The 23,902-nt window shown below is 36.5% G+C and overlaps 1 protein-coding gene across 1 annotated transcript; it reads right to left on the bottom strand.

Moving 5' to 3' along the window:
* Window positions 1-3,665: 3,665 nt before the first annotated feature.
* On the bottom strand, window positions 3,666-8,458 carry LOC107807624 (sulfite exporter TauE/SafE family protein 2-like). The gene is made up of 5 exons (XM_016632047.2): window positions 7,961-8,458; window positions 6,913-7,368; window positions 5,058-5,186; window positions 4,594-4,746; window positions 3,666-4,140 (listed from the first exon to the last, which is right to left on the bottom strand). The coding sequence occupies exons 1-5, from the start codon at window positions 8,297-8,299 to the stop codon at window positions 3,832-3,834; spliced, it is 1,386 nt and encodes a 461-aa protein (XP_016487533.1). The 5' UTR covers window positions 8,300-8,458; the 3' UTR covers window positions 3,666-3,831.
* Between the last annotated feature and the right edge of the window lie 15,444 nt (window positions 8,459-23,902).

The following is a 23,902-nucleotide window of genomic DNA, read 5'->3' as shown; positions in this document are numbered from 1 at the left end:
TATCAGAAATAAATACATGCTATATCAGGCATAAATACATGATGCAAGAACTTATAGCAAAAATAACTTACAGTCATACGTGTAGACAATGCCTCATTCAAAGTAAGCATCTCCTGGTATTTTTTCCCAAGCGTTGTGTACGTGTGTGAAGCTTTTCCGATTGCTACAATTCCAACATCCAAACATCTTCCTAACTTTTTCTAGGAAGTCGTATATTGGCAATTCTCTTGCTGATACAAGTGTGGTATTGATTGATTCAGCAATATTTGACGTCATAGTCCATCCCCGGTTAACAGGTGCATACAACCTTGCCCATTTTTCGTATCCAGCTAATTTCAAGTATTCTTTCACCCGAATATCTACCTTATCCACCTTTTCTATTAGACTATCAAATTCATCCTGAGTGTATGCTTTTGCCATCGAGAAGTATGTCTCGCTCAACTTTGCATTGACTCTTTTTGAATTTCTTATATACGTTGTTCCATAGATGCCATATACAAGCAAAATGGGGTACCGTAGGATACACTCTCGATACAGATTTGATGATGCTCTCATTCCTATCTGAAACGATGCACATGTTTTTCCGCTCACCATAAGCTTCCTTGAATTGCTCAAAGAACCACAACCAAACATCATAGTTCTCTGAATCAACAATACCATATGCTAGTGGCAATATATTTTCTGTAAATAAAATTGCATACATATAAACAAATATCATTCAATATGTATTAGGAAGTAAAATTCCAAAACTTTATTATAATCCGTACATATATGTTTTTTAGCAGACTCACATGTACCATCCAACGTGCTAGCCGAGACGAATGTCCCTGTCTATGCCGATTTTAGGTGGCTGCCATCCACAACCACGAAGGGTCTACAGTGATCGAACCCCTTTATAAAATCATACGGCGATATATACAAATACATGAGCTCATTTTTTTGGTTATTTTACCATTCTAATATGCGAACCAGGATATGTCATATCCAGTGTATATAAGTACCCTGGTAATTTATTATATGAATCAGTTGGTTCACCTCTCAAAAAATTTATTGCCTTTTCTTTAGCCCGCCACGCCAACATGTAACTAACATCTACACCAAAGCCTAATTTTACATCATCAATTATATCCTTTGACGTGTATTTTCTCTTATGATTAGTAAACTTGGAACTAATCATACCACCAATCAACCTACTAGTTGCTTGACGTTGCTCATACACTTTATCCTTCAACGGACATGTATACTTATCATTGAACTCCCTCACTTTGAACATTTGTGATTTGTTAATGCTAGAAGCCTTAAATCTCCATTCACAATCCTCTGAAATATATAATAATATATAGCTGCAAATACATTTGTTTTATACATACGATTGGTTATGTATGAATATAAAGTATAAACAGATCCTACAACTGATTTGGCTATATACACACATCATTTTTATTTTCCAACAAAGTTGTCTATATAAAAACATACAACGGAATACAATGTTTGTTTATTGAATATACTATATTTTATTTTTGAATACATTGCATAAAATAAAAGTATAAACATTCATTAATATAAATAGTTAAGTTCTCATATAAATGTTTCAGAACACTCAATTACAAAAAGACTTATACAGAAATATAGAATGAAGGAAAGCATATATTATGAATACAACATTATACATGCTGTATTTTTTAGAATTCTGCCATGAATACATTATGCAAATATTCAGAATACATATCCATACAATTGAATACAACATATTGTTGAAGAGGTTGTAAGTAAAAATACTCAACCCTGATAGCATTAGACCTATCAACCCGGAATTGAAACCTTTCAGTAATTGTATATTGCTCCATCACCGCCTTCTATGTGGCCTTATCCTTATTTAGTACTTGTCCAACCATGACCTCTCTTTGATTAGTTTTTGAAATAATCAAATCCCTTTCCTGTTCGAAAACCTCAATTGGTTCAGCTGCATTTACTGACTCAAGAGCAAGTGTATCAATTGTATCAAATTCACTCACCCCATCTGTTTCGTCTAGTTGCATTAGATCGCCTTGAATTAAACTACCTCCAGCTACAATTTCTTTATCCATTGTTGTTCTACAAAATGGATACATCCTGAATTCTCTGTAACCCATGTCGTTGTGTATTTTCATTGGCTTGTAATTTCCTTCCACTTTGTATTCAATTTTAATTGACTTTGAGCTCAAATCTATGGCAAGTTATTTCGAAATTGAAGCAACCAGCTCATTGTACGACGCATACTCCTTTATCAGTATCACATCAATCAAATAATCGACATAGCTATTCTCAATATTCTACTTGCCAGAATGACGCAGTAGCAGGGTTAAACTTGCCATCTAGAAAATCGAATTTTAGTCTATTTCTATAGATACTTGTATGAATGCCTACCAGAACCTCGAACAATATCAGCGTGATAAAAATTCCACGAACGATACCATAAAAGAAAGGGTGGATTGAACTCTGAAGATTGCTCTGTTTTGGGGTGTTTTTCGTCTCAGAAATCTTTTCAATAACTGAAAATATAAATTTTGCGTGTTATAATTGAGTTTGTTGAGTTATATTAGGAGTCTATCATGTTAATTGATTCACTTACCGTTTTTAAACAGCTGGAGAGACCTATTTTTTCGCAGATTTCCGTTACTGTATTCACGAATACAACTCGCGAATCCATATGAATACAGCCGATGTTAGCTAGACTTCCCTGTTTTTCCGTCGAGTTTTGCTACTGTATTCCTGAATATAGTAGCTTGAATACATCGAATATATTCAATAACAAGTGAAAAGATAATTATAGGAAGTAATTAAGTAAATGGTAACTATAACAAGTTAATAGCCACTAAACAATAGTGGTTTCTGAAAATTTCTCTTTTCTCAAAATAAATGTTGGGCCTTTCAACAAATGGGTAATGTTGTCGAGAGCCCATAGTCCCACTTCCACACTTTAACTCTATGGCACTAAAAATTTATACTCAAAGAAAAGAAAAGAAAACATATCTATCGAGTGATACCAGCTTAACTATTAAGATGGTGGCTTTCCATTACCTGAAATGTGGGAAGTTCCTTTTTCGGTTCATAACTATACGTACCATGGGTATTATGGTACGTATAATATCATAACTATAATAAGGAAACTAACTTCCTTTTTCGGTTCAATTGTTCAGTTTTCGAAATTCGTTGAGGCGACAAATTCAAATTGTCGGATGGGCATACTAACAACATAAACCGTTTCTTACCAAAAGATTCTCAATTCCGAAGTTCTTTACTTTTTCTAACATGTTATTCACACTAAGGATTAAAAGGAAATCTTATCATGTTTAACATCCTAATTAAAGCATCAGCTAGTGACATATGCTTTCTTGATTTTTCAATTGTGACCCTTCACTTCACATTCTAATTTCTCCTCAAACTAATTTTTTTCATGAGGATACTAGTGATTTGAGAAATATTTCAAGAGAGTAAATGATTTGAAGAAATAATAGTTCTCACTCACAAATCTTCAATTATTACAAACACGTTTTTGAATTACACTTTTTCAACTTCCGGCTTCAACTAAATGTTGTCAAACGCCTAATAATATCCTTTAATTAGAGCACACATATGCAAAACCTAGAGCATGCTTCAAACTAGTAATTAAAAAAAAGGGCTAGTATACAAAATATTTCGCATTCATACAGGGTCCGGAGAAGGGTCACATCCCAAGTGATATATACAGTCTTCCCTAATGCAAGTATTAATGGCTGCTTTTACGGCTCGACCCCTGACTCACACGGAAACACTTCAAACTAGTACAACTCTCAATATTTCCCTTCTTTTTTAACAAGCTTGCTTGAACCCCATGTACTTTCCACTTGTGTAATCCCTCCAAACATCTACAGCTCCAAAACTTGTTATAAGAACAGTACTTAAAGCCATGACTATGCCAACAGAGAATACAATAAGTGATGCTCTCCCATGATGTTCTATAGCTCTGTGTACCACAACCAATCCAATAAGTGAAGCAATTAAACAAACAATTGCAAAGATGAGGGCAGTATTGACATGTTCCATGCCTAGAAATAGGTATTGTACAGCTGACATGGTAGATGAGAAAAATACCATGAATGAACAAGTTGCTGCTGTTACCTATTAGAAAAGAAAGTCATTAGTCCTACAAGGGGAAAAAAGTAGCAATGTATCGTGTTAGGTATGACTGAAGTCATTTATTCAGGAAAAGTATTTTTCACGAAACGTGTATTCTGATGTTTGGCTGATGAGCAAAATTGTTTTTTGGAAAAATATGTATTAGAAATTGTAGGCTATATAATATAAGCAAATTCGAGGGCGTATAAATAAAAGTTTTGAGTACCAAAGATTAATATTGATATCTAAGTATTAGTTAGAACAAATAATATGAAATTAAAAATTAAGATATATATAGTAGTAAGGAAGATGACTTCCGCCATAAGTGAGGGTAGTTAATTTTTTCCTACTTTATGGAAAATGGTCATCAAGCATAAGAAAATGACTTTTTTCATGAAAAATATTTTCGTGAAAACAGATTTCCGTCACACCATGTTAATTGGTGGGAAGATTTACCTCAGGTGCAATTCCAACTTGAATTAGAAGGGGACTAATAAGCATTCCACCACCAATTCCAAATACACCACCCAAAACTCCTGCTAACAGTGCCATTAATGGGAAGATTAACATTCCTGAACATCCATTCTTAGTTTCACAGGCAGCTACTTCCTTCAATAATAAGGCAATTTAAATGTTAATCAATAAATTAAGCAAAGAAAATTGCAAGAAGTTAACTTTTTGTATATATCAGGTAGGAGAAGGGGGTCTTGGAGCAACGGTAAAGTTATTTCCGTGTGACTATAGGTCACGAGTTCGGCCGGTGGAAGTAGCCACTAATGCTTGCATTAAGGTAGGCTGTCTACATCATACCTCTTGATCGTATCGCCTTTCCCCGGACCCTGTGAGAATACGGGATGCCTTGTGCACCGAGAAACCCTTTTTTATCTAACAGGTAGGAAATGAGAATATTTTGTAAATACCTGCTTCTTGGAATTCTGCTTATTGTCTCTGTTATATAAGATCCAGGATGTAAATATTATTGCAAGAGGAAATTGCACTGATGAGATGATCCAGTATGCCAACCCACATGCCTCCATCTGAATTATGCCCTGCAAAGATAAGAGTTGCTCCTTATATTTACTGGCAATATAAGAAAATTTTCATATTATCAATTTAATCAGATTATTAATTTCGCGGTGTATTTTATTTTTGCACACTGTCAATGATAAAAGTTACTTCATCTGTTTCAATGTATGTGCAAGGATTCAGGGTACGAGGGTCAAAGTATCTAAGTTACTGCATGAATTCTTCAAGTTTTATAAAATAAAATTTATGTGCATGCTTGAAAAATATATGAAAAGTATTGCAAGTCAACATAGCTAATAATTCAAAGAGTTTGAGAAAATCACAATAATAAAAAATTGTTTGACTTTTCTAATAGCACATTTACATAAAATGATATGAGACGGATAAAGTATTTCTTATCTGCCTCTTCACTTCCTTTGTCTATCTTTGACTCTTAACATAAATTAGCTAGAATTTCAGAAATACTAATAAGAGAACACCTAAGTTCCAGACCAAGTTCTGTTCCCATTTAACAATTAATGAAAGTGATTTGTACTCTTCTTAATAAATACATATTGTCTCTTAGCCTTTCGTGCAAGAAAAAGACAATTTAATTCAAGTTAAATATGTAACTTTAATATTAAGAAAGAAACAAGGTTGGTTTAAGATAGTAAAATGACTTTTCCACTTTTTACCCCATTGAGGCACCAACTCCAGTCTGTCAATGATAAAATACAATATTGGCCGGAAATAATCGACAAATAATTATTTTTAAAAAAAATAAGGAGACAAAAATATTATAGCTACTAACCACTAGAATTAAAAGGTGATTAGAGCAAATTAATAAGCCTAGCTTTGCGAGGAATTTGATATACATGCAACCTAGTGATGAATACAAACTAGAAAAAAGGCAGCTCGATGCACGAGATATCTTGCGTTTATGTAGGTTCGCCGAAAGATCATGTCCTATGGGGAGTGATATAGAGCGCTTACCCTAATACAAGCTTCTGTATACAAACTCTTGAAATAATTTCAAAGTTTGAAAAATATGCAATAAATTCACGCCTCATTCAATCTTACTCACACGACTCACTAATAGTACGAAGAGTCCAAATCAACTTTAAGAAAAGGCAAAACGTTAATGTTAAAGTAAAGACAAGTGCATGAAGACAAGATAAAGAGCCTTATTGGTCCATATCGATTTCCTCGTTCAAGGTATTGGGAAAAAAGAAGGAAAATCAAATACACCCTAAGATAATTTTAAACTACGGCCAAAAGTAGAGTTTCCGAAAAAATTAGAGGTGTAATTCATCAAATTCACGTTGAAGCTTTATTAAAGTCAAGAACAGATACAACACGATTTGTTGATAGAAAAGATATGAATAATCACAAAATATGACGGACGATAAAATGAAACTATTTCATCTAGTATGACAACCCGATGCACGAAACATCCCGCTTTCGAGCAGGATTCGGGGAAGGGCCGCAACCCCTCTGGGTTGATTCCATAGTCGACACGAAAACGACTTTGTCGTTGCTCCAAGGTTCGCTTTCAAACTATTTCATTTAATCCCGAAGCACTAAACTCCCGCTATGCACGGGGTTCAGGAAAAGGCCGGACTACAAGAAAATATTTTACCCTGTATTTTTGCAAGAGACTGTTTTCACGGCTCGAACCCCGACCTCCTGATCACGTCTCAGCAACAAACTATTTCATCTAGTAAAATGGTAAATTTTAAAAGTAAGTGAAGATAAGATAAAGAGACATACTTGTCCATATCGATTTCCACGAAGAAGATAGAGGAAAAAGAAGGAAAACCAAATCATAACAAGTACCCCCATTTTCATCCAAGGAATACTCCTTATTCCCTTTGCTTCTTTTTTCAACAAAGATTCTTCTACACCATTGATATTAACCCCTTCAATACCTTCAAAATTCTCATTTTTAAGCAATCCATTTCTCCTCACTTCTTCAGATTCAATTTTCCAATAATAAACTCCTGATTTGAATGTCTTGAAAGTGCACCAAGCAAGAAAGACTACAAACAGAATAGTAATAAGCCATTCTGGTAGGACAAGATTGCAAATTACTCCAATACTAACTCCCAAAAGAATGCATGGTTGTGAGAGTAAAGCTATGTCAAAATCAACCAAAATCTTCCCCCCATGTTTGGGACTTGGTAAAAACATGCTGCAAACAACGTTAGCGATCGAGCCTCCTGTTACCTGTTGAGGCATAACATAATTAAGTAATTAAAAATATGTTCTCTATGCTGACACATTTCAACGTTGTATTAAAAAATGAACGAGGTCCTGTATGAGTATGATTACATCTTACCGCTATTCAAAAACAAAATCAGGCTCACACATTAGGGGATGATGCAGACATATAATAATATACTACTCAATAGTAAATTGAAGGGAAGTCCGATGCAGAAAGCATCCTATGTTCCCGCAGGATCTGGGGAGGAGCCGCACCTTAGGGGTATGATGTAGTCTACCCTAATACAAATATCAGTGGCTGATTCCACGACTTGAACCCGTGATCTATAGGCAAAACAAAGACAACTTTACCGTTGCTCCAGCTACTAAATAGTAAAAAGTGTATACTTTTTCTAATTTTTTAAAACTTTTATATGAAATGATATCACATTGTAATATGATATTATATCAAGCAATGAGCTACTACATTCAAATCTCACTACTAACCAAAAAGAAAAATAAAGGCGTGAGTGTTGAGACATAATATAATTGAATAATTAAACTCTTTTAACAAACTAAAATTTTAAATTAGACTGATCACACAATTCAACATTACCATAAATGCGGAAAAGCTTGATGCTGTTTTGAGGTCAACCCCAGTAACAATGGTTAGGATAGGTATGTATAATCCTCCACCTCCAATTCCACCTGCACTAGAAATAGAGGCTGCTATAAAACACAAAACTCCTGCTATCACAGTGGGGGCTCCAAGTTTCAGATTGTTGGCATCTACTTGTTTCTGCTGTTGAATTCTCCATTCATAAACTGAATTCAAGAATTGATCAAATTTGAGGATTTTTGAGCTGGGTTTTGTTTGTTTTGTAAAGGAAAATCCAAAGGTGGTTAAAATAACAAGGAAAAACACACATATCAGGTAGTTGTTGTGACTATTCATTTTCTTGAAAGTTTAGATACAGTGTGCTTTTGGAGAGGATACATATATATAAGATGATAAGTGTCAGAAGGAGGAAGCAAAATGCTTTTAACTAAGAGACTTCTACGAGGGAAAAGTAGAAAACATAGAGGAGAAAGTAGATTAGATTTTTAAACTCAAATTATTTGTTGAGTTTGAGAGTAATTAAGTCTATTGTTGTACTTATTATATAACCTTAGTCCAATTGATGGAACTCTCAAATTTGTTGGGGGGGGGGGGGGAGAGGAGGAAGGGTATATATATAGTATATACGAAGTTGTGCTTATTATATAACCTTGAATATTCTCCTAAGTTTACAAACGTAGCGCTCCAAAACCAAAATACACTCAAATTGGGGGGGGGGGGGGAGGGGTGTATATATATATATATATATATATATATATATTCCTTTAGTTTTAATTGTATATTTTGTTAGCTTAGGGGTTAATTGAACCCAAACCCGCCGCATAACTGAAGCTTAGTATATCGAGCTGCTCTTTTGGATCGAATAGCTTATTATTACAAATTTTAAAGATCATATAGTCCGACCTTCAGATTTAAAGTACAATTGGAGTTAAGATGCACTAGAATATAGTTGGTGTCGTCGTCTATCTTTCAACCATTTTTCACGTCAACATCCTTGACAGTGGGAGGCAACTGCTGTTGCCTTTTTGATATTTTTTTTAAAGGCAAAATATCTTAAATCCCCCTAAATTTGGCACTCATTATTGGTTATATTCTTGAACTATCTATGGTCTTAATTACCCCCTATACTTGGTTATCCGATAGCTGTTACCCCCGTAGACGATCTCATCTAAAAAAAGTGGCATGCACTCGCCTGCCACGTAGACTTTTCTGTCTGTGTGGCATTTGTTTTTGAAAAATAAAATATATTTTTACTTTTTTAAGTATGTTACTTTTTTAGATAATTTTTTTCGAATAAAATTTATAATAAAACTTGGATAGAACTACATTATTTAGGCTAATTTATTTTATTTTCCTAGAAATAATAAAGTTTTAGTTATTCGTTTTTTTTGAATTTGATCTGAAAATAAAGATTTATACAATTGAAATAAATGGTCAAGGCATCTAAAAAGTTATAAAAAATACATAGTTTGAAATTTATTATTTTGGCTATAATTTTTTATATAGCTCTAAATTATGGTGCTCTAAATTTTGTTTTTTCTTTTTTTTTTTTTTTTTTTAACAGATTTTACCTAAAAAAGTAAAAAATACACAGTTGAAATAAATAGTCATTGCATCAAAAGAAAAAATAAAAGGAGTGTACAATTGCAAGTTTATTATTTTAACTATACTTTTTTTATTTAGTAAATACACAATTAAAATAAATAGACATTATATATAACGAAACAAAACAGGAAATATTCACAACTGGTACTCCATTACTTTTGCTAAAAGTTTTTTATTTGGCTAAAATGATGGAGTTCCTACCAAACGTTTTACAAATTTAACCAAAAACAAAAAAAGAAATATGCAGTTGGAACAAATAGACATTATATCTTAGAAGATATTAAAAATAATAGAAGCTAGAGTAAAGTCCACATTGTATGTTAAGATGAAACAAGAAGAAATACATAGTTGTAACAAATAAATCATTATATATGACTATATGGCAATTAAAAGTTAAAAAATAACCTATTTGGAAGCTGATTTTTCAATTTTTCTGCACTCCCACGCGCATAAAAGAGAGTGCACCCACACTCTTTGCCATATCAGCGTCCAGGGGGTAATGGCTCTCAAAAGGCCAAGTTGAGGGGATAATTAAGACCACGAATAGTTTAGAGTTGTAACTAATAATCCATGTCAAGTTTAGGGAGTGATTTAGGTATTCTGACTAATTCAAATAACTGTGGAGGTTTGTGTCGTTTTCTGCGTATGCAGTACTTTCTACCTTCTGCCAGCACCGGAGGTATGAGATAACTCTCCCCAATAAGATTTGGATGGATTTCACTTACTAGTTTTGTTTTGCTTATGTTGGATTTTAAACTTGAAATGTTACGATTCTCTACTCATTTCATTGATCACTATGTCATATCGTTGGCAGGAGCGGAGCTAAAGCACATGTAACGGATTCGGTCGAGCCCAATAAATTTAATTCAAACCCTAAATTTCTCTTAATAATTCGATTGAATATGTATAAATTATTAATTTAGAATCCAGTAACATAAACGAACTAGAATTTCGAACCCATAAATTTCAAATTACTCTGGGTGCGCCACTGATAGTCGGATGCTTGCTTTTGGATATATCTTTCAACGTCTGTCCACGTCTAGCTTAATAGTCACTGATTATGATTATTTAAATGAAGAAGGGGTCAATGGATGAATTGAACTGGGCAAATTAATGCTAAAACTATAAGTAACATTATCTTGATGTCAAATCGCAAGCCTAAAAAAACAAATATACAAGCTTAATAATTGAAAAGAACTTGGCAAGACATTGAACTAATCGTATTTCCTTAAATGAATAATCTGAGAGTCCAAGTTTATTAATATACAGGCTTAGTAATTGAAAAGAACTCGGTAAGACATTGAACCAATCATATTTTCCGTAAATGAATTTAGACTCATATTTCCTTAAATGAATTTGGACTAAAAAGCTATAAATATACAAGCTGAATAATGAAAAGAACTTGGTAAGACTTTGAACTAATCATATTAATTTCTCTTTAAATGAATTTGAGATTAAAGGTCATTATCTATATCTTCGCACAAACGAAGGGACAGTTTGTTTTGGTTTGGGGGGGGGGGGGGTAGGTAGAGAATTAAAGAACATGTTTATGGATACCTCTAATAATTTTAATTTGAACTTTATATATCTATTAACAATCTATTAAAAATAGATTTCAACCTCAGTAAATAAATGTGTTATAATAAAATTTCAAACTTGAACCCATAATATTCACATTGTTAATTCGCCTTCGCTCGTAATGGGTCCAATAATTCGCTTACTTTCTTTTCTCATTCCTTCTTAGTTGAACCCCTTTAGCCAAAAAATACACTCTATATATAAGGTCCTATTTTCATTTTAATATATTAGATGTTGAATGTTTTTAGTTTTTTCGTGTTGTTTATTTCTCCTTAGTGAAAATCCTACTTTTGTTACTGGTTTCTTCTGTCGCCCATAACAATTTGGATAGAATATGCTATACACGTAAATGTGAAGTTAATCAAATTGCGAAATAAATAATAGAATTCTTAAATTAACTACTACATTAACGCCAAACGAGATAAGCAACGCATTTTTTTAGTGTCCTTTTCCCGCCTCCCACACACGCCCATACGTCCGAAACTGAAAAAGAAAATAAAAAAAGCATTTACCCCCCCCCCCTTCTAATTACACAAAGTTCGTACAGTCAGACATCTCTATATGTAACGACCCGATCGGTCGTTTTGAGTATTATAACCTTGTTCCCCCATTTACTGCTCAAGTTATGCTTTACAATTGTATTATGACTTACCGGGTTAGTTGGTTCAGGTCCGGAAGGATTTCGGAGTGAAATGAGACACTTAGTCTCATAATTGAAAACTTAAGTTGAAAAAGTTGACCGGATGTTGACTTATATGTAAACGACCTCGAATTTAAATTCTGATGATTTCAATAGTTCCGTATGGTGATTTTGGACTTAGAAGCGTATCCAAAAAATTATTTGGAGGTTCGTAGTGGAATTAGGCTTGAAATGGAAAAAGTCGATTTTTTGAGAAGAATGACCGGGGGTTGACTTTTTGATATCGGAGTCGGAATCCGATTCTGAAAATTTGAATAGGTCTATTATGTCATTTATGACTTGTGTGCAAAATTTGAGGTCAATCGGACGTAATTTGATACGTTCCGGCGTCATTTGTAGAAATTGGAAGTTTCAAAATTCATTAAGCTTGAATACGTGTGGAATTCGTATTTTGATATTTTTTTTGAGATAATTTGAGGGTCCGACTAAGTTCATATTGGGTTATAAGACTTGTTGGTATGTTTGGTTGAGGTCCCGTAGGCCTCGGGTTGAATTCGATAACGGACTTGGAAGTAAGTTGAAGAAGCAACTGCAATTTTGTTGTTGCTGGTGTAATCGCACCTGCGGAGTTGGAACCGCAGGTGCGACCCTGCAGAAGCGGCCAGGAAGGATTTGGACAGCAGCCGCAGATGCGGACTTGTGGGCACAGAAGTGGGAGGAAGGGCACATGTGCGGGCAGGCGCGCAGGTGCGATGCAATTTTCTGCACCTGCGAAGGCGCAGATACGGTCCAAGGCTCGCAGAAATACAGGCAGCTGGGCTAAGTGACTTCCGTAGATGCGGTGTTTTCACCGCAGATGCGAAAATATGGCCGCAGGTACGAAAGCACTGGGCAGTGTACAAAACAGAAGGGTCCGAAAAATTTTATCATTTTTGACATTTCCAAAAGCGAGTGAGGTGATTTTTGAGCGAGAAATCACGGAAAATCTTGAGGCAAGTCACTTGTGATCATTTCTACTCCATAATATTGAATTATCATCGAATAATCCGACTAGATTACATGTTTTTAAGGTGTAAATCGAGGATTTAAACTTAGGGATTTGAAAATAAGATTTAATGATTTGGAGGTCGAGTCGAAGTCGGATTCTGGTAAAATTGGTATGGTTAGACTAGTGGTTGAATGGACTTTCGGATTTTAGTAACTTTTGTCGGGTTCCGAGACGTGGGCCCCACGTGCGATTTTTGAGCTAAATTTTAGATTTTTTTAGAAAATTAGTATTTTCTTATTGAATTAATTCGAATAAATTTTATTGACTGAATCAAAATATTTGTGGCTAGATTTGAGGCGTTTGGAGGCCAATTCACGAGGCAAAAGCAAAGCGGAATAAGGAATTACACGATTTGAGATAAGTAGCGGTTCTAAATTTGGTCCTGAGTGTATGAAACCCCAGATTATGTATTATAGGATTGGTTTTGAGGTGACACACATGCTAGGTGATGGGCGTGTGGGCGTGCACTGTATGAATTGTGACTTGGTCAAATTCTATGGAACTGTGTAGTTGAATAATCTGTTGTTATCTCCATATTATCCATGTAGTAGAGAAATTAAACCACAAATCATGTTTAGATTATGTGTTGGCACTGTAGGGACCCACAGAGGTCGTGTACCTGTTGAACTATCTGCTTAATTGTTATTTCGTACTCAGTCACAATTTACTTGTTTATTTTATCTCGGTCTCTATTGTTCACTATTGATACATCATATCATTGTTGTTTGGGATGATTTTTCACGATTATTGAGAGCCTGAGAGACTGAAGGGATTTATAACTGAGTGAGGCCGAGGGCCTGATTATGAGATATTATATTATAGCATGTGAGTTGTCCGTGCGGATCCATATATTATACTATAGCATGTGAATTGTTCGTGCAGTGCGTGAGTTGTCAGTGCAGATCCAGATATTATACTATAGCACGTGAGTTGTCCGTATAGCACGTGAGTTGTCCATACAGATCCAGATATTATACTATAGCACATGAGTTGTCCGTGCAATTTCAGATATTATACTATAGCACGTGAGTTGTCCATGCAGCAAGTGAATTGTCCGTGCGGATCCAGATATTGATACTATAGCACGTGAGTTGTCTGTTCGGCACGTGGGTTGTCCGTTCAGCACGTGAGTTGTCCGTGCAGATTATAGCGCTTGGGCTGTAGGAGCCCCTCCGGAGTCTGTACATACCCCCAGTGAGCGCAGGTACCTATTGAGTGCGAGTGCTGAGTGAATGGAATGGCTAAGTGATTGTTGTCTCGAGAGGATGCATTTGATTTCATTGTTGTTGCACTTCAGCTGTCATATATCATTATTTTGGAAATTTCTCATAGATACTATCTCATGTTTCAGTTTAACTTGACATGAAATTATTTTTTTCGCTTTAAATGATGAACTTGAAAGCATGCCTACCATATTATGTTGGAAATTACTATAATTGGACTCAGCTATGAAGCTTGTCACTACTTTGAGTTCTTTATTTAGTATTATTACTTGCTGAGTTGGTTATACTAATACTACACCCTGTACTTTGTGTGCAGATCCAGGTGATCCCGGACCCAGTAGGTGTTGATTCTTCCACACAGTTGATTTTTCGGAGATTCAGAGGTAGCTTCCATGTTTCGCAGACCTTGTCTCTCTTTCCCTATCATTTTGTTTATTGTATTTGGTCTTAGATTATTATAGGCAGTATTTCCCAGACTTGTAATGTATAGATACTCATGTACTGAGTGACACCGAATTTTGGGAGTGTATTTATATCCAGCATTTGTGGGATTTTCTCTTAAACATAACTATTATGTTTTCCATATTTAAAAGAAATTATGGGTTATTGATGTTGTCGACCTGCCTAGTATTGCGATAGGCACCATCACGGTGGGATAGGATTTTGGGTCATGACAAGTTGGTATCAGAGCCTAGGTTACATAGGTCTCACAAGTCATGAGCAGGTTTTGTAAAGACTTGTGGATCGGTACAGAGACGTTTGTACTTATCTTCGAGAGGCTACAGAACCCTTAGAAAAATTTCACCCTCTTGTATTCTGTTGTGCGAATTTGTTGATTCTGGAAACTAAATTTTTATTATTCTATTCTCTCACAAATGGTGAGGATACGTACTATCGGATCGGACGGTCAGCTATGAGTTAGGGCCGCGAGAGGTCGGGGCCATGGTATAGGCCGGGGCCGAGGTAGAGGTCGAGGTGTAGCTCGTACAGCAGTTGGAGCAGCACTTATAGCCCCACCAGTTGCTCCAGCTCAGGAGAAGATTCCAGATATTGTTGAGCCGGCGGGACCAGCTCAGGCACCAGCTGTGCCCATTGTGATTCCAAACCTTCAGGAGGCTTTGTCCCAGATATTGACAGTTTGCACTAGCCTTGCTCAGGTGGTTTCGGCTCAAGCCGCACCATCCACTTCTCAAGACGGGGGGGTACTCATACCCCTGTTGCCCGTACTCCAGATTAAGTAGTGCAGGGACTTCAGATCTGGGGGCACTACCAGCCCAGTGTTTTCTGAGTCAGAGGATGCTCAGGGTTTTCTGGATAAGTGCTAACGGATGCTTTGGACAACGAGTATTCTGGAGACCAGTAGGATCTCGTTCACTACTTTTCAGTTTTCTAGGGCTGCCTTCATATGGTGAGATGCTTATGAGAGGCGCAAGCCGGTCAGTGCAACACCACTTACATGGCAGGAATTCTCCGTTCTCTTTTTAGAGAAGTTTTTACCGCAGTCTCGGAGAGAGGAGCTACGCAGACAGTTTGAGCAGTTACGTCAAAATGGTATGTCTGTGACACAGTACGAGATGAGGTTTTCTGAATTGGCTCGTCACACGTTTGGTTGGTTCTCACTGATAGGGATAGGATTAGGAGGTTCATTGATGGCCTAACGTATCAGCTACAGTTTCTTATGACTAGGGAGAGGGTATCTAGTGCTACTTTTGATGAGGTGGTCGACATTGCTCGACAGATAGAGGTAGTCTATAGCCAAGAGCGTGGTGACAGAGAGACCAAGAGGCCTCGAGGTTCGGGTGATTTTGGTGGGATACCTTCGGGGGACAGTCCTACCAGAGCAGGGGTCGCCCTTATAGGCCCGCTCAGACGACTCATTCAGCTCATCATGGTGCATCAGCTAGCCACGGTTCTTGCAGTGCTCACTCAGGCCAGTCTTCATTTAGTGCATTACCAGCGCAGAGTGCTCATCATGCCTCGCCTGCTCAGGCTTCTACAGGTAATTCCTCGGGTTATCAGGAGCAATAGTTCCGTTAGAGGAGGGGTTGTTTCGAGTGCGGAGAATTTGGTCATTACAAGAGAGATTGTCCTAGGCTATTAAGTGGGGCTCCACAACAGAGTTCTCGGCCGACTGCACTAGCACTAGTAGTTATGCCACCCGCCCAGCTAGCTCGGGGTGGGGCTCATCAACTAGGGGTCACCCAAGAGGGGGAGGCCGATTAGGTGGCAGTTATGCCCGATTCTATACTTTTCCTGCCAGTCCAGATATTGTTGCTTCAGATGTAGTGATCACAGGTGTCACACCTCCTTTTTTCTGAGGGGATAGGGAGTTTTTTCAATTAAAGTGGCATTATCGAAATGGGATTATTTAATTAATCAGAGTTACCACTTGTGATAGTTATTAGGGTGTCCCAAGTCACCGATTTTTAAATCCCAAATCGAGAAAGTTTGACTCCGTTTAAAGTCTGCGAAAACCAGAAGACCAGGTAAGGAATTCTATTGACCCGGAAAAAGGTGTTAGGCATTCGCGGGTTCCGTGGTTATAGCACGGTCGCTCAACTGTTAATAATTAGACTAATTATCTGATTTGATACATATTTGAAACCTACTATGCATTTTTAAACTACTAACCGCTTTTAACTATTCAGTTAACCACTTTTAGTATTTATGGAATTATTTCTGGAACAAGTTACGATGTAGTACACTTGTCGTTTTGGTATATATTGCAAACCGTACTACGTGAAACGCACCCGCGATTTATAACATGTTAATGTTTATTATTATTTGAAGTTGTGGTCGAGTTACATGAAATGCACACTCGACTTGGGGATTACGTATCATGACTATGCCAAGAGAATCGTACCCATAGTCACGATGATTATTATTAATCGCGCCTAAAGCAACTACGCTATTTATGATTCAATTATCCTAAAATTTGGGATTTTGCGTGCGAAGTCTAGATTTATGGAGTGTATTTTGTTGGGAAAAAGTATCAATTTAGCTAAACAGAATTTGAGCTATTGACGAGTTAACACTTCTTCATTTATGGGTTGAATACGTTTGGGACTACTAAATTTCAAGAGAAGGTAGACAATTAATGATGAAAGGGAGATCTAAAATGAGGGAAGGTAGTACTGGACTTCATATTCTTTCAACTTGGGCCCAGAAACAGGCCCTAAGTATTATTGAAAATAAAAGAATTCCTCTAATCCACTATCAAATCCATTACAGGTATCATTATATTGTAAATAAAAGGTTCGAACAATTGGTTTCCTTACAAATAAGGGGAAAAGACTACTGAAGTCTCTTCCTCCTACTTTTCCCTTGTTGTCAGTGATTTCATTACATGTTAATAACCCACTTTTAACAAATTGAGAGAAAGTCGACTTTATCCAACTTAAAGAAACAAAACAGTGATTACCTACCTAAATTTTGACAAAGGCTACTTCCCAAATCTTAGCATAATAGAGTCACTAATTAAACGAATAAATTAACAAAGTTTGTATATTTAACATACACCTATATTCACGCTATGTGTGTATCTTTGGATCATGGACATAAGCATATTAAATTCCAGAACAACGATTTACTGATCATTTAACGTTGGATGAGAATCCAGCATAAAGACTAAGACCATAACATATTTATACACTACATGAAAACTTATGTACCAACTTCGGGTCGAGATCTACTAATAACAAATAGAATATGATATTGGTTAACAAGAAAAAGAATTAAACAATTTAACAAAACACAAGAAATAACAGCTGAAAACGACTGATTCCATTAATTTCAAAGCACACATATCTTCATATCCAATTTGTAGCCTAAAGTTCAAAAGGGGTGTACCTGGACACCAAAAGCAACAAAATAGAAAATAAATCTCTGAAATTGGAATGAAGCAACAACAGTCAGAAGAACAACAACAGAAAATAGCTTCAAATAGAAGAAATCATAAGCAACTTTGAAAACTCTTTCTATGATTTTGATTTCTAGTATTTTCAAACTTGAAACCTAAACTTTCTAGCTACTTTCTCTTTTTTCTGTCTGAGCCCATATACTTTTTTTAGAGTGAATGTGCAGAGAATTCTCCCTCAGTAAAATGAGAGGGGGAGTCCCTTTATAGAATGTGAGCATGTGCTATATGTGAGGGAGATGGGGTGTGGGAATATTCTGCTAGCTTTCCCTAAAAATAAGGGAATTGGCATCTTTTGCAACTGAAATGGACAGTTGTCCAATTCCAGAAATTCCTTTCTATTCTTCTAACCCCTTAACTTCTCAAATTGACCCTTAATTCCCTTGTTTTTACTGCACCCTAGGCCTTCTAGACACTTCCTAGAAGTTATATAAAGATTCCTTTAATTACAAATCTCCTAATAACAGAAATTTGGGCGTTAAGACTCAATAGGCCTGCCCGTCAACAAGGCAGGCCTCCAATCCATTTTCAAAATAGGCCACAACCAATATGATTCTGGAACATATAATGCTAACTATAACAATGGAATTCAAACAAAGCTATAGAAATTCAATAACATAACCTAAATTAACAAAGAAACGATTATGATTAAAACCAATTATCTTAAAACATCTAACGATCTACCAATCTGTCTCCTAAGAACAAGTTTAAACCAAAAACAGAGATGAGCAATTAAGAGTAATAGACAACAACTCAACCCTAACTAAGGTCATCAAAAATCAGAGAACTTGATAAATTCTAAGGCATGCAACAATCATATCCTATTCCTAATTAAGGAATTAACTAAATATGTTTTCAATTAAACTAACAGATTTAATCTAATTATCATGCAATCAAAAAATTAAAACTCTATAACTAATCTGAAATTAAGTCATTAGAGGAAAAGAAAGAAGAAGAGAAGAAAAGATAGGGGTTACTCATTAAGACAGAAGAAGCTTAAGACATAGGAATCGAGCTTCAAACCTGCCAATGACGACTTGATCGGATTCTTGAAAATTTCGGAATGAACCAAAACTGACATCGATCGATTGCACTCATCAAGAGCAATCGGTTAGTGTAGGTTTTATATCAAAGTTTGAGAGTGAAAAACTGGTTTGAGCTCTTTTTTATTTTTTTTATTTTTGTTTTGGGAATTTCAGATTTGTTTTTTGCTATGATTGAGACGGATTTAAAGGGAATGGATAAGAGGTTTAGGTTGTGGAGGAGTTGGGGAGTGTAGGGTGTTAATTTAGGGTTGTTTGGCGGTGGTCTGCCGCCGTGGGCAATTTTCGGCGGCGGAAACGGTGGCGGATGAGAAGGGGGGGATATGGGTAGTCTATGAGGGTTTCATGGGGGTATGGGGGTGTTTAGGACAGTTATAAGGGGATGTGGTGTAGGGTTCTGGGCCGTTCGATTAAGGGAAATCAACGGCTAAGGTCGTCATTACTAAAACGACGCCGTTTTGGTTAAGTGAGGGCTGGAACAGACTGGGCTTGGGGCAAGTTTGGTTTTGAGGGGAATTTTGGGCTTAGACATTGTTTGTCCCAAATCCGTAACCAGACAAAATCCCTTCTCTCTTTCTTTCTCTTTTTTTTGTTTCCTTTTGATTTTAAATCCTAATTGAATTAATTAAAATCCTAAACAAATTAACTAAAATCATTGAATTAGATTCTTAATTGTAGAATTAAATTAATTATATATTTCTAACATCAAAATAATTAATTAATTTAAAGCTAATGAAAGGGAATTACTAATTTGCAACTAAAAGTTAAAAATATAAAAATAACCCATATAATTTGTGATTTTTTGTTTAACAAATGCAATTAACTTATGTAATTAAATCCTAAATGTAATTAAATCTAAGATGTTATGCAATGAATATTTTAGATATTTTTTCATAATTTTAAATATGCAACTAAATGCAAATAAAATTAACTAGAAAATCCTAAAAATTCTATAAAAATTCAAATAATTTAGAAAAATCTATTTTTGAACTTTATAGGAGTATTTTTAGTTGGAAAAAAATCACGTGCTCACAGCTGCCCTTCTTTGCTCGAAAACACGAAGAGTTTTCGGGCAAAGATAAAGTGAGAAAATACGAGCAATATTTTGCCCGTTTGGATACTCCATGGGAAGCGTTTTGAAAAAGTCTGACTGAAGCTTGCTTCGGAGGTTGCCTACATATCCTTGGCTATAAAGGAATCAGGTTAGAGTAGTTTTTGAAGTTTCGGTAGCTGGGCCTACTGAGAAGTTGTGGTTTCACTGCTGTTGCTGCTGCTATTGCTTGCTGAACTCCTAATTATACCAAAATCAAAATGAAAAGAAACTAAGCAAGTCTATCAGATATGAGTTACAAGATTCCTATCTATAGGTCTTCTGGAACTTGATCTTGAATCTTCTACAGTTCTGTTGTGCATCTCGAACTAACGACTCGCATTCTTGAGGCGAGTTTCTGTTACCTCTAACTTGAACTTGAAATAAATTCCTTCATTCTCCAGGTGGGCGTCTGATGCTGACTTAAAACCTGAAATGAATTCCCTCGTTCTTCGGGTGGGAACCTGATGCTGACTTAAAACCTGAAATGAATGCCCTCGTTCTCCAGGTAGGCGCCTGATGCTGACTTAAAACTTGAAATGAATTCCCTCATTTTCTAGGTGGCCGCCTGCTGACTTAAAACTTGAAATAAATTCTCTCATTCTCCAGGTGGGCGCCTGCTGACTTAAAACTTGAAATGAATTCCTTCATTTTCCAGGTGGGTGCCTGATGTTGACTTAAAACTTGAAATGAATTCCCTCATTCTCCAGGTGGGCGCCTGCTGACTTAAAACTTGAAATGAATTCCCTCATTCTCCAAGTGGGCACCTGCTGGCTTAAAACTTAAAATGAATTCCCTCGTTCTCCAGGTGGGCGCCTAATGTTGACTTAAAACTTGAAATGAATTCCCTCGTTTTCCAGGTGGGTGCCTGATGCTGATCTAAAACTTGAAATGAATTCCCTCATTTTCCAGGTGGGTGCTTGATGCTGACTTAAAACTTGAAATGAATTCCCTCATTTTCCAGGTGGGTGCCTGATGTTGACTTAAAACTTGAAATGAATTCCCTCGTTTTCCAGGTGGGTGCCTGATGCTGACTTAAAACTTGAAATGAATTCCCTCATTCTCCAGGTGGACGCCTGTTGCTGACTTAAAACTTGAAATGAATTCCCTCATTTTCCAGGTGGGTGCATGATGTTTACTTAAACCTTAAATAAATTCCCTTGTTCTCCAGGTGGGCGCCTGATATCAACTTGAACTTGAAATAAATTCTCTCATTCTCCAGGTAGGCACCTGCGATCACAACAACACAGACAAAACAGAGAAACTTTTCTGCCACGATTTGTACCAGGAACATTCATTGAGTGTTAGTTGAATCCCATTATCCAGGAGGGTCCTGAAAAATTAAAACTAGATACCATTATCCAGGAGGGTCTTGAAAACTTGAAATTAAATTCCATTATCCAGGAGGGTCCAGGAGGGTCCTGAAAACTTGAAATTAAATTCCATTATCCAGGAGGGTCCAGGAGGGTCCAGGAGGGTCCTGAACACTTGAAATTAACTCCCATTATCCAGGAGGGTCCTGAAAACTTAAAACTGAACTTGTCTGGAACATGCTTTCCTCATGGGGGATTCTTGGAAAAGCAAACAAAATTTCTTGCCCTGCTTTAAACAAAGAAAATTTTGTCAGTTTGAGAATGTGGCGGTTAGTTTGTGGCATCCTTGCTGAAGGTGTCTGCTTCTGCCACTACCCCACTTCATTTTGATTAGTTGCTTCGGGCTACAAAGAATTGTTTGACCTTCTGATCGTACCTCGACCATAAAACCTCTGAATGACTTGAATGCCTTACACTCAACTCGTTGTATGGTACTTTTATTCTGACAATTGTTGAGCATTTGCATTTTCTCAAAATTCACGAATCGCTTGACCACCTGAACTTCAATTACCACCACATTGCTCATTCTGAATTATGTCACTTGTGATGTGCTTGGCCGAATTTCGCGTGGTGTAATTAAAAAGCTGGTAATGGGCTTGAAAGTCCTTTATTGCTTGCTTTACAAAGACTAACTTGACAGAGACTTAGAAAAATAGACCCAAAAGAAACGAAGCGAAGTGACTTCGAGAATTGGGAATAAAGAGGAAAATTTTAAACATATATGACTATTTGAAGAAGAATGGAAAAGAGACTTATCTGAATGAACCAGTTGGCTCCAATGATCATGACATGCATTTAGGATTGATCATCCTAATCCATCCAACTAATAACATTTCAGTTCATGCCATGTCTTCATACTTCAAAACCGGGATTTTCATAATTCAATTTCTATGTAAAGTCACCAACCTCTTTCGACTTGTAGTGCCCCGAAGGATTTTCACCAACAAGCCTCTCTCATTTGTTCATCTCTCAACTCACCACCGCCTTACGATGCCCGCGAGGGTTTTCACCAATAAGACCCTCTCATTTTAAATTTTTTCCTCATCTCACCATCGCCTTACGGTGCCCGTGAGGGTTTTCACCAATAAGACTCTCTCACTTTGTTTATTTTTCTTGTGCCCATGAACAAGGTGTTACCCATAATGTAAATCATACCTCTATCTCACTTGACTTGGTATCCTCAAATATTGATCGGAAGGTCTTTCTTTGGACCGTAGTGTAGGCTTTTGGACATGGTTAGAAAGAAAAGGTGACATAAAGGCTCAAAACAATTTAAAATGAAAGGGTTCAAAATTACAACTTTTGGAATCAGTTCTTTAGCAGAACTAAAACTTATGCCCCAGTTTCTTTGAGTCTGGAAAATTTTGAATTTTTATTTGATGAGACCGAACCTCAGAATAAGGCTGCCTACGTATCCATTAAAGGAATCAGGTCAAACGTAGTTCCTACTAGTAAAAGTTATTTTGTTTTTTGTTACTTTGCTTTTCTTTTTTCTTCTTCTCTTTTTTATTTTCTTTTTTGTCTTTTTGTTTTCTATTTCTAACTCTGCTTCTGATTCCAAAAGAGGGGTATGGAATAAAATAAATAAGGCTCAAAAAGGGGTAACAAAGGATAAAAGTGTTTGGGGGTAGCAGAATAAGATGCCTTCGTCATTCCAACTTTGAACATGCCGAGTACAAAATGCGATTGAAGATAAGCGAAGAAATCATAAATAATATCTCTTGACTGCATCAGAATTGATAGCCATATCAGCACATTTTCCTTCTATGTCTATTAAATACAAAGCACCATTGGGAAACACCTTTGTCACAATGAACGGCCCCTGCCAGTTTGGGGTGAACTTACCTTTAGCTTCAGCCTGATGTGGAAGGATGCATTTCAATACCAGCTGGCCCCCTTCATATTTCCAGGGACGCACCTTCTTGTTGTATGCTCTTGCCATTCTTTTCTGAGATAATTGACCATGACATACTGCTGCCAATCTTTTTTCATCAATCAAACTCAACTACTCTAGCCGAGTTTTGACCCATTCATCATCATCAATTTCAGCTTCAGCAACGATCCGAAGGGATAGAATCTCAACTTCCGCAGGTATAATGGCCTCAGTTCCATATACCAGCAAATAAAGAGTTGTACCTACTAAAGTGCGAACAGTAGTGCGATAACCCAGTAAAGCAAAAGGTAACTTTTCATGCCATTGCCTGGAACCTTGCACCATCTTATGAAGTATCTTCTTTACGTTCTTGTTAGTAGCCTCAACAGCTCTGTTTGCCTTAGGACGATACAGAGTGGAGTTTCGATGCATAATCTTGAACTGTTGGCATACCTCTTTCATCAAATGACTGTTGAGGTTAGCAGCATTGTCTGTGATGATTACCTTGGGAATTCCGAACCGGCAAATGATATTTGAATGAACAAAATCT

The sequence above is a fragment of the Nicotiana tabacum genome, chromosome 14 (genome assembly GCF_000715075.1).
Source record: "Nicotiana tabacum cultivar K326 chromosome 14, ASM71507v2, whole genome shotgun sequence".
NCBI classification, from domain to species: domain Eukaryota; kingdom Viridiplantae; phylum Streptophyta; class Magnoliopsida; order Solanales; family Solanaceae; genus Nicotiana; species Nicotiana tabacum.
Note: the sequence above shows the minus strand (reverse complement) of the source record. Positions and strands in the feature narration are given on the sequence as shown.

Excerpts from the sequence above, each read along its gene's own strand:
- LOC107807624 (XM_016632047.2), bottom strand. The coding sequence starts at position 8,299 with ATGAATAGTCACAACAACTACCTGATATGTGTGTTTTTCCTTGTTATT. Across the intron at positions 7,369-7,960 it reads CAAGCTTTTCCGCATTTATG|GTAACAGGAGGCTCGATCGC; the intron begins GTAATGTTGAAT and ends ATGCCTCAACAG. Across the intron at positions 4,141-4,593 it reads AAGTTGGAATTGCACCTGAG|GTAACAGCAGCAACTTGTTC; the intron begins GTAAATCTTCCC and ends CTTTTCTAATAG.